The sequence below is a fragment of the Pyrus communis genome, chromosome 17, assembly GCF_041283825.1.
Source record: "Pyrus communis isolate YQ-2024b chromosome 17, ASM4128382v1, whole genome shotgun sequence".
NCBI lineage: Eukaryota > Viridiplantae > Streptophyta > Magnoliopsida > Rosales > Rosaceae > Pyrus > Pyrus communis.
The window spans coordinates 80,422-91,402 of NC_142581.1; the positions used below are offsets into that span (position 1 = coordinate 80,422).

Here is a 10,981-nt window from a genome sequence, read left to right on the forward strand (position 1 = left end):
TAAAAGGAAAGTGAAAAAAGAGACGTTCCAGTTTCCAATCTAATACATGTAAATCTCAACCAAAGGCTGGAGGACATCAATAAACAAAGAATTGATCAGACAAACAACATTGTCATGCAGAGGCACACCGTGACTATGTATGTATGTACTTGCACATTATATGATAAGGACGATCACGACGATCACGACCACCACTACCAAAACTACCAGCACCCACCAACACTGCAACAGGTAATAGACCAACATTGAAGATAAGATACACTGCTTCAGACAAGAATTTGACAGGAAATAACAAATAGGAGATAATCAGAATCAAATTCTAAGATAACCTAAAATTATTGTGCCTTGTGCGGTAGGGTGATCTTGTTCGCAAACTACCCAAACATGTCCTCTACAAAATCTCTGCTACACCAGACCAGACAGTCTTCTTGCTATTTGTCACTAAACAAAACAAAGGAAAGTTTGTGTTCGCAATTTTGCGAGTAAATTCCATTTCTTATTGCAACCTAATGTCTTCTTTTCTATATTATGTATCACAGTCTAGATGACATGATGTGAGGTTGCTAATTTTCTTTTGTGACAACATTAATTCTGTCACTTCTTTTTTTAACGCGCACAATTCTAAACACCTCGTTTTCCCCTAACAGATCAATCACAAAGTACTAAACACCCTGTATTAATGGTAAGTGGGGTAGATAAGACGTGAAAGTTAACTAGTTTGTTTAATTTATTGTTTACTCCTTACCCATGAGCATCTGGATTTAACTCCTTTGGACGCCTTAGCTAGTTGAACTCTAGCTTGGGTCGTTGCAGCAGAAGAGTTGTCAATGTTTGATTGAATGTCATCTGCAATGAGAGAACAATATGCCCGATAAATAAAATAAGAGCAAAAAGCTCCATGAATGCAAAGTGAAAGTGAGCTGTATTACCAATGACTACACCCTGCTCATGAACGAGAACAGCAAGGTCCTTGAAAATTTCACTAGCTTCCCCTATTTGTGCTTCTATGTCTCGAATACCCTGTTCCCTCTCCTCAATGATGGCCTCATTGAAAGCAACCTCATTATCAAGCAAAAGTAACTCCTGCCTGTAGGTGAGGTGTTTGTTCAAAACAGAATTGTGAATCCTTGTAAAACGTGTATCAACCCAACCCATGTGTAAGGGTGTGTGCAAGCGAAGATGCTCAAACTATTAACCATACACGGTAAGTTGTCAGCCAAAGTTAAGACTCCCTCCCAATGTACAAGGTTCACAGAAGCAACTTGAAACTTTGAGCCACTGAAAATACACAAGAAAACTTTGGCCATAGCCACGGGATGGGATGGGAGATCCAAGTTTTTTAACAATACAAGAGTTAAAAGGTCGAACTGAAGAACGGTTGGCAATATTCAATCCTTTTTTCATATGATGAAAAGACAAAAGTGGAAGGTGAAGGGAAGGATGATGTGAAATTGTTAATGAGTCAATGAGAGATGAAATAATAAAACGAAAAGAAAAAGGACTGGAATGTTAGGCAGAGCAAATGATGTGAATGTAGATAGAGAGCATGGAAATGGGTTACCTCTTTTGGTCCTGAAGGAAAGGTTGGCGGTGCTGATCCCTGGTGCTGCCACTGCTAGGTTCCAAATATTCCCCAGAGGCGGAGGCGGAGGCGGAAGCTGCAGAGCTGTTGTGAAAGCAAGCATCAATAAAACAAGGAGAACAAAAACAAACAAGAACAGGAACAAGGTGTGGAGGTAAGCCAATGTCATACATACACACAAAAACACAAGTATAAATATTTGAATTAGAAAGGTGATAAGAGGAGAAATGTAGTAGTAGGGTAGGGGTGGTACGTTGGCAAGGAAGGCATGTAAGTAGACTCGCGCTCAGACGCGAGCTGTTGAACTTTCTGAAATTCTTGCAATGTGGTCTGGAAATCTCTTGCAAGCTTCGCATCTTCTATCTGCTTACTCGGCTGAAAAATCATGATAACATTTATTATTATTATTATTATTATTATTTTGAAATTTGAATTAAATTAGAAAGAAACAAATGCCTGAAATTGTTGCAGTGTGATTTAGTTTAGTAGATGAAATTCAAAAGGCGGAGGCATGAGTGATGAGAGTGAGTGAGGTAAAGAAAGAAACGCACATTGACATTGGATTGGTGATCAGATTGGGTGAGGGATTTGAGCTTGGCAGACGTATCTTTTACCAGTTCAAGTATGCGTTGCCTCGTGTTGTGCCTGCACTTTGCATTTCCACTCATTACATTACATAACAACAACAACACATTAATTATGAACGACTTTGCATAACAGAGAGAGAGAGACGCACAGCTTCTGGCGGTGATCGGGAGTGTCCTTGGCAGTCCCGATGGCATCGACCAGTCGACGGAAAGTGCCGACGGCAGTGTTGATCTGGAATATACCGGCAGCCACCGCCTGAGACGGAAACGCCGATGCCTTCCTTCCCCTTCCTCCTCCGCCACTCTGCACATCTTGAAAGCTCATTTCTTCCTTCTTTTTTTCTTTCTTTCTTTCTTTCTTTCTTTCTTGTTAATTTCTAATAAGATCGAGTTGGGAAGGAGAGGGCGCATCACAGATTCACAGGACAGCTGCTTGATTGATGGAATAAATTAAATCAAAATTAATGGAGTTAAGACTTGGACCAGTGGGATCCATCATCGATCTACGCTCCACGTTTCTCTCTTCCCCACTAATCTATCTGTAACTGTAAAGTGAGCCGTCCTCAAAAAACAGAGAGTAAACAACACTAGAAATGCTCTCGGTATTTTTGTTTTGCTGCCAAGTACTAGCAAATTCGTTGGTATTTTCCTTTTCTTCTCAATTCATTAACGTCTTAATTTAGTGGTGATGCCCCGATCTTTCTCTTAACGTCGGAAGAGGTTCGATTTCTCTCCACCAATTGACTGAAAATTAAATAACAAGAAATCCATCGCTAATTAGACATCTGACATTTTTCACCTTTTTTTGTATTTATGTATTTATTTCATCTCATACTTGTAAATTTATTATTTCTAATATGTAAATTGAATAAATTAAATAAAGAGTAGATAAGGGCATGATTTTATTTCTATACGCATTTGAATTCAATAAATAAATAGATAATTAAATGATAGAATCGAATCAGAAAATAAAAAACATTTCCTGTTAAAGAATACAAAAGCCAAAAATTAATTTGTGACTTAGTGGACGACCCCATTCTGTAATTTATCTGCATACGTGGCTTCACCTGTCGATTTTATACCCGTCAGTCAACGGCGCACCCCAGCCACCAACCAAATGGCAAATACCAAACCAAAGTAGCAAATTAGCAACAGCAAGGAAGAGAAACAAGAGTAATTAGAGACTAGAGAGCACCTCCACCATTTGAAATGATTTCTCTTCTCTATCTCTACTAATAATAGCAAGTGCAGAACTACTCCACTTTGCAGAATTACAGATGAGCATTTAAATTAGCATCTAACTATGCATATACCCTACCAACGGAATGACTGATCCTTCCTTCCATATACAAATACAAATAGGATTATCGTCGTCATATGCATATGCGTATGGCCTATGGCGTATGCGGATGCATGCATGACAACAACAGAGTGCGTATTTCGCTGCCCCACACACCTGTTTGTATGTATGCATCTGTGCATGTATGATGTATCTCCCTCCACTTGTCTTGCTTACCTAATTCACAAGTAACCTGCAGTACAGAGTACTGATATAACTTAACCCATATGAATAAACCAACCATCAGATCAATTGGTGATGACTTACCAAATGACTCACGCAGATATACGGCATCTTGGCTTTACAACAAAATCAGGCAGATATATTTGGCGCTCTCTTTTTACGACCCAATCAATATGCTAATGCTCAAGGCTTCCAAGTACGGCAAAAGGGTTAACAAATCCACTCCATCGTGTACAAGTGTAGTGCTAGTCCATCTTTAAAAAAAAACTGAATTCCTGTCCGTGCCCTAAGACACCTAATACTTTATGAGAGCAGGTAAGGAAGCATGCAGTTCAGCCAAACATTGAAAGATCCAATTCAACAGCTGTTCCCTCGGTAGCTCTAGAAGAAGTTCCGCCTGCAACACGTGACGCAACCAACATGATGATATCGTGACAAAATTTTCTTTTACGAAACTTAGCTCACTTGTCAAAATGTAAAAGAAAATGTATTCATGAAATATGAGATTACCTTGATCTGGTCACCCTCAAAAACCAGAGAGTTTCGGTAGACATCAGAGACCATTGATTCAGTAATCAGCTTGAAGACCTTTTTCTTCATACTTGTTTTCATAAAAACCATCTTACCTAAGGCATATATCTTGCTTATTCCAAGATCTGCTGCCATCCTCCTCACATAAAGCTTCTTTAAAAGAATCTCCATGGAGTGTGGTTCCTTTCCATATTGCCGGCGTAAATTCTCAGCATAATGCATCAAACTCCAGATATCTTTCTCAGCAGCTTTCTCGGCTTCATGAATTATCTCCATGGGATTCTCCAGATAATTTATGTATTCAGAGGGGAGATGAGGATTTATATTTAAATCAATCTGAAAAGTACATAAAACACACCCATCAAATATAAATATGCATGCATGTTGTCATCCCAATCTCTTCTAGGAAGTACAGTAGGATGTGTCAAAATTAATCAGCATCTATCTTGGTTCAAGTGTTTATTTTAAGATGCTGAAAGTGATGGTAGAAATACCTCAACAGACCAGTAAGGAACTGAAACTACGCGGTGTTCATCAACCTGGCATCAAACAAACAAAACAGCAAGTTTTGAGTTCAAAAGTTCCGAGAGAAGACAAATTCTAGACAGTGAGTGGGCCTAACGAATGAACAGTGACTACATGTGTGCATTGTTCGAGAGAGGAAGAGAATATATTGAACACCATTTTAGATATTTTGAACCATTTCCATCTCATACATTAATCTTTTATGCAGTTACAGAACAAAAGATATTGCAAATGCAATAATAATAATGACAATAAAACTAGCCAAAATTGCACTTAAAATGGAAACAAGAAGTAAAAGGTAAAATATTGGATCATGAGTGTAAACCTTGGATAGGCTCTCAAAGAGCATTTCAAAGAAGAGATCAATGCCAACATTTCCAACATCCCCTGTTTGTTGCTCACCAAATATGGTACCAAAGCCTCTGATTCCCATGTCCTTCTCTGCAAGTTGGAAACCTTGCCCAAGTTCACAGCATTCCTCAAGAGCTGCAAGTCGCTCCTAGAGCATGACCACAATGATTGCTACTTTAAACACTCCAAAGTAACCACAGACAAGTAAATCTAGAGCAAAGTAGCTAATTGCCTTTTAACTGTATCTAAAATAGCATGCAATCATGAAAAACAAGTGCTAAATATCATAAAGGGTAACACAAGTAGTTACAAAAATGTATACAATATTCTATAAGGGACAAGAAGTACCAGCGCTTGATCAGTTAGCAGTGACTTCTCCGGATAGAACAAGTATGCATGAGCTTCCTTATCTGCCCGGCCTACCCTTCCCCGCAACTACTACCATTTATGCATTTAATGAAACAAAAAAGAACACAGTAAGTAAAATGGATTAGGAGTTGGAGAAGCTCAGGTACCATTATGTTCTCCCGTTTAATAATTGAAAAGCACTTAAAATAACCATAATAAAAATTTCAAATGTTAGTATTCCTTATATGTTGCACCATTTGGAAATATATAAAGAAAGAAGAAAGAATAAGACCTGGTACAACTGCGCTAAGCCAAATTGTTGAACATCCTGAATTATGATGGTGTTTGCATTCTGAATGTCAAGCCCACTTTCTACTATATTAGTGCATATAAGAATCTTGATTTCACCTTGTGCAAAATTCTCCATGGTTTCCTCCAGCTGCTTTGAATATTGCTGAAAAAATATGCAGATATAATTACTGACATGCAGAAAAAGAAACCCAAATGAGCAAATCCCCTTATAAGTTGTAACAAATGATGCATACAACTTGACAAAAAAAATTGATGCATACAAAGAACTTTCTCGTTCAAATCCTGATGCATCCTCAATTTCCCTAATTCTTAAAATTTCATCACATAGTGGTTCCCTTTGGTGATACCAAATGCCAAAGCAAGAAAGAAAATACCTTCCCATGTGCAATAGCTATTTCAACATTAGGAAATGACTGTTCAAGAAAGTCCATCACTTCTTCAAGTCCTGCATCATAAGAACAGAAGTGAAATATGTATCAGCCATCAAGAGAACCAAACGTTTATGTGGGAAAACATTCTTGAATTTCCTCTAATTAGACTGTTATTCAGTAATGGAATTTCTCTTGTTCTTTAGACATGAAAGCCAAATGAACCTAGAACCACGAACAAGGCAGTCCTCATTTACTCTACAAGTCAACAGGCTCACAAAATAGTGACATATGCATGTAGTCATTGATAAAACTGAAAAGAAACAATACAGACACTACCACCGAGCAACATCATGACAAAGAAACTTTGTGCTTAGCGTTGGTAGGAGTAATAAAAAGCATAGATCATCATTCAATGAGGTTACCTTTAATGCGAGGCAATACATAAAACACTTGGCCTCCTCTCTCCAGCTCATGCTTAATTGCTGATAAAACCTTTTCTTTACTGTATGCAGAAAGATGGGATTTGATAGGGACCCTTTCTGGTGGTGGAGTTGAAATCAAACTGAAAAATTGAAGAATACATAATTACAGCAGCACCAAATTAAGGGACTCACATTACGCAAGAACTACTGTAAAGATAAGTCATTACCAAGTATCACAGAACAAATTGAAATGGGCATCTAGATCAAGAGATCTCTAAAAGTCCAAAGACAAGTCATTACCTAACATCACGGAACCCAGTCAAGGCTAAATACAGGGTTCGTGGTATAGGTGTTGCAGAAAGAGTAAGAACATCAACCGATGTTTTGAAAGAAGCAATCTTCTCCTTTTGTTTGACGCCAAACCTCTATTTAGCAGAAAGAAAGTGCATGCTTTAAGACAAAGAAAGAAGATTATGTAGGTCAACTAGGAGAGAATCTAATTTGTTGCAGATAGCAGATTCGATGACAAACCTGTTCTTCATCAACCACTAACAAACCAAGATTATTATACACAACACGACTTCCAAGAAGCGAGTGAGTCCCAACAATTATGTCCAATTGCCCCTTTTTAATCATGTCCAAATGCCCCTCCTTTTCTGCTTTGGTCTACATGCCATAACGGTTGTGATCAGTTTAAGACTAAAGGGAGCAGTTTGAAAATTCCAAAATGCATAAGATGTGATACCCAATAAGTATGTAATATGTAAGAAAAAGACTTGGGTTACCTGAAACCTGCTGAGAAGTCCAACCTTGATGTCGGGGTAGATAGAAAACCGGTCTGAAATAACATCAAAATGTTGCTTGGCCAAAACAATAGTCGGTGCGAGAACCATAGCTTGCTTCCCTGCAGAAACTACACAGAAGATGGCACGCAGGGCAACTTCGGTTTTGCCAAAGCCAACATCTCCACAAATTAAGCGGTCCATTGGGGTTTCTCTGGCGGTTAGATCTTTGTGAACATCAATGAACGCCTGCTGTTGATCAGGGGTGGGTTGATAAGGAAACTGAGAAACAAAGTGAGTCATGGCAGGAGTGAGTGGGTAGGGAGGGCGTCTTTGTTTGAGTCTGTGAAGATACAGCTCCATCAAATCAACAACCATTTTCTGAATGGCAATCTTTCCTTTGGTCTTTCTTTTCTCCCAGACACTGGTGTCACTCAATTTGCTCAACGTGCGAGGCCTTTTCGTTTCGTTCGGCCTGAAACAAAACATACAGATTATAAGTTAACGTATCGTTTTTTTGGTTGGTTTGTTTGTTTTGTGGAATGAATTCATGAGATTGAAAAGGAAGAAAGACAGAAAGGAAGGAAAACGTACAGATTATAACGATAGAGCAAGCGAGAGGCCTGCTTAACAGGAAGCTTAGCCATGCCATCGGCGTACTCGATGAAGACGTATTCAATGGAGTCGGTCTTAGAAGCGGAATTGAAACTGGGACTAGCACTGTCTAACTTAATCCCAACGAATCGACCAATGCCGACCTTCTTATGGACGACGTAGTCCCCAGAACGAAGAGTGTAGGGGTCCACCTTGTAACCAACATCGCCTCGGAGCTTCTCGAGGCCCCTCTGCTGCTGCTGCTTCACCATCTCTATGTACTTGTCCGCCTCCTCCGATTCCATCACCGTTCTCGTTCCCGAGCCCTCTCTCTTGCTCTGCTCCCGCCGAATCCTCTCGTTCAGAATGGTTATGGCGTCGCCCTCTGCCGAATCCTCTCTTTTCCCCGATTTCGGTTTCCACTGCTGTTCCGTGCTTTGGGTGTGGGTGTGAGTCTGGGCGGTGTAGACAGCGTTGGGCACCCAGCAAACCAGTCCTCTTCTTCCGAGTCCGACTCCGCAACAAAAGCTGGCCCCGGGACACGGCGGCACCCTCAGCCCTCTAATTGCCGAGCTAGAGTTTAGGGCGGGGATTGGGAGGAGCAACGCCATTTTTTGTTCCCTGCAGAGCGACTCTTCAGTGGATAAAGTTGAGAGGTTTTAGAGGGGTTTTACAGTTTTACATTCACCATTCCTTTTTTCACTGTTGCTGCTGCTTTTGCAATTGCATTGCGCACAATACGAGAGAGTCCTCAACTCAATTCAATTCAATGGGAGGCATTTGATGCGTGGAGTGGAAGATTTTTCGCTTTTTTATTTTTTTTGTCAAATGGAGTGGAGGATACGTGCCCACGCCATGCTACCCAGTCCCACACACACTGACTGACGACTCGACACCAGATATTTCTATTTCTGGGCCCTTTGCCTTCTTGTTGATGGTAATGGACCTTGGTGGGCTTACAACTTTCCCAACAGACACAGCATTCTGTCTCCTTTCTTTAAGATTTTTTTTTTTTTAACAAACGATACTATTTACAGTACACTAAGAAAAAGGAATAGACTTAGCCTTACAATGAAATAATAATAATGTAGTTCAAATTCTCCTTTAGCAAGAATCGAACATGAGACCGCTCACTTACAAGTGAAAAGTAATACCATTAGACCATAGTACCAAGTGGTTTTTTTAAAGATTTTTATCACCTTTTATTTTTTACCAACTCATCAGTTTGATTTTTTATGTTTCAAATTCGCCAATTTAGTCCTCTATCTATTGTCCTCCACTTGACACAATGTAATTGGATTTGTGGGTTCCACAAATATCCACACAAGTATCCTAACAAATATTTTAACAGAATATAACGACAATGATTACATTGATCAGTAAGATAATAGATAAACACTAAATTGATGAATTTGAAACTTAAAGGATCAAACTAAGGCTGGGCACAGGCCAGACCCAATTTTGGAGGAACCGGACCTTATCCGTTTTAAACAGTAACAGGGCGGGGCGGGCAGGGTAAAGGGATTTTGAGTTTTGGAACCAGATCTAACCCAGCCCGTTTCAAACGGGCCAATTTAGGGCGGGTCCACGAGTCCAACTCTTTTTTTTTTTTTAAATACGTCATTTTGTAAAATGGGGCTACAATCTACCGCTGCATTACAGTGCACAACAACACATATTACATTTATAGAAGTATTGAAGCACAAATGTGCACATCAGCACATATTAATATAATCCCAAATCATTGAAATTCGAGTTCTCAAGGATACCATGATCCCATTTTAACAATGGTTAAATTCTCAAACTGATACCAGCTAATGCTTAATCCCAAATTTCGACCCCTTCCACCTAAATCATTTGAACAAAAGATTTGAAATTGGAACATAACAAAGGTCAAGATTTCAAAACCCAACAAAATCTCTAAATCTAGAAAACCTTAATTTAATTTTAAATCCTAAATCCCTAAAACATAATACCTTAAAACTGAATAGGGCTGTTAGTAGAGCTCGACTACGCTGCAAATATGAGTCTGAGTCAGATGGAAGAGATGATTGATTCGTCGCTTCAAGTTGTTCGACTTCGTCGTTCGTCCCTTTGAGTTCGACAGAGAGAGAGAGATTGATTGATTTCGAGAGAGAGACACATCAGCAGTGGTTTACGGTTACATTAGAAATCAAGTAGCTCCAGATCATCGACCATGATTGCATTCCCCATCCCAATTCCTTGCATGCATTCAAAAATTAAAGGCACATAAAACAAAGAAATTCGCTATAAATTGAATAAAAAAAAAAAAAGGAGAGAGTATTTCAGTTTCCTTGGATCGAGGTCTGATGATGGTGGTGGCGGACGGAGCTGATGATGACGGCGGCAGACGGAGCTGGGATAGTGAAAGCGAGTCGGGATGAGAGATCGAGCTGGGAAAAAGGCAAACTGAGTGACTCTTTTCGAAGTATATAAGAAGACTGAAATGAGGATAAAACCAATTATTCCCTACTAGAAACGGGCCGGGCCGGGGGCCCGTTCCCTCCTATTTCTGGAACCACCCCAAACCGCTAATTTAGTATACCCGCCCCGACCCGCGAGTCCATGACCTGTTTGCCCACCCCTGGATTAAACTAATGAGTTGGTAAAGATAAATGATCAATTGTGATAATTAAAAAAATGAACATGGGGAATTGACAGACAATTGACGGAAAGTTTATTTTTAATAACATGGAACACGAACATGGGGTGGGTTTTTTTTAATTTTTAATAACTTTTCTTCAATTAATTATTATTTTAATAATTAAAAAATATTAAATAAATTTTTTTTTTAGTTTTTAATATTATTTTATTAGTTTTTTAATAGAAAGTGTGCCACGTTAGGATTTAACGGAGGAATTGATAGACAATTGACGGAAGGTATGACATTGCAACAAATTCGAAGATACGATATGACATTGAAACTTTTTAAAGACGAGGCATGAAACTGTTAGTGACCCAATAGTTGAGGTAGTTTTGTAATTTACCCAAAAAAAAAAGAGAAGAAGATGATGATGATATACCAAACCGTTC

The 10,981-nt window shown here is 39.2% G+C and overlaps 2 protein-coding genes across 3 annotated transcripts; both read right to left on the bottom strand.

Annotated features, from left to right (window-relative positions):
- Positions 1-2,913, bottom strand: LOC148689178 (syntaxin-22-like). The gene is made up of 7 exons (XM_088689195.1): positions 2,319-2,913; positions 2,134-2,227; positions 1,836-1,957; positions 1,562-1,666; positions 930-1,087; positions 746-846; positions 1-222 (listed from the first exon to the last, which is right to left on the bottom strand). Exons 1-7 carry the CDS (start codon positions 2,492-2,494, stop codon positions 157-159), a joined length of 822 nt encoding a protein of 273 aa, XP_088545321.1. The 5' UTR covers positions 2,495-2,913; the 3' UTR covers positions 1-156.
- A 141-nt stretch (positions 2,914-3,054) lies between these two features.
- Positions 3,055-8,721, bottom strand: LOC137708236 (putative ATP-dependent helicase At3g02060, chloroplastic). 2 transcript variants are annotated; one of them, XR_011064768.2, is made up of 13 exons: positions 7,928-8,721; positions 7,337-7,808; positions 7,083-7,217; positions 6,852-6,976; positions 6,552-6,691; positions 6,133-6,203; positions 5,739-5,900; positions 5,447-5,533; positions 5,073-5,246; positions 4,717-4,761; positions 4,202-4,558; positions 3,776-4,088; positions 3,055-3,701 (listed from the first exon to the last, which is right to left on the bottom strand). XR_011064768.2 is itself a non-coding variant. In XM_068447270.2 (12 exons), the coding sequence occupies exons 1-12, from the start codon at positions 8,536-8,538 to the stop codon at positions 3,987-3,989; spliced, it is 2,481 nt and encodes an 826-aa protein (XP_068303371.1). In that variant the 5' UTR covers positions 8,539-8,721; the 3' UTR covers positions 3,055-3,986. The 2 variants fall into 2 exon arrangements, 1 of the variants encoding a protein (XP_068303371.1); XM_068447270.2 differs by having other exon boundaries at positions 3,055-4,088.
- Positions 8,722-10,981: the final 2,260 nt, after the last annotated feature.

Bases quoted from the DNA above. Each gene is read 5' to 3' on its own strand.
- LOC137708236 (XM_068447270.2), bottom strand. From the start codon at position 8,538: ATGGCGTTGCTCCTCCCAATCCCCGCCCTAAACTCTAGCTCGGCAATT. The intron at 6,204-6,551 runs GTAACCTCATTG...CTTATGATGCAG, and splicing joins TGTATTGCCTCGCATTAAAG to GACTTGAAGAAGTGATGGAC. The intron at 4,089-4,201 runs GTAATCTCATAT...CACGTGTTGCAG, and splicing joins TTGAGGGTGACCAGATCAAG to GCGGAACTTCTTCTAGAGCT.
- LOC148689178 (XM_088689195.1), bottom strand. From the start codon at position 2,494: ATGAGCTTTCAAGATGTGCAGAGTGGCGGAGGAGGAAGGGGAAGGAAG. The intron at 847-929 runs GTAATACAGCTC...CTCTCATTGCAG, and splicing joins TGAGCAGGGTGTAGTCATTG to ATGACATTCAATCAAACATT. The intron at 223-745 runs GTAAGGAGTAAA...TACCTGTTGCAG, and splicing joins TTAAATCCAGATGCTCATGG to TGTTGGTGGGTGCTGGTAGT.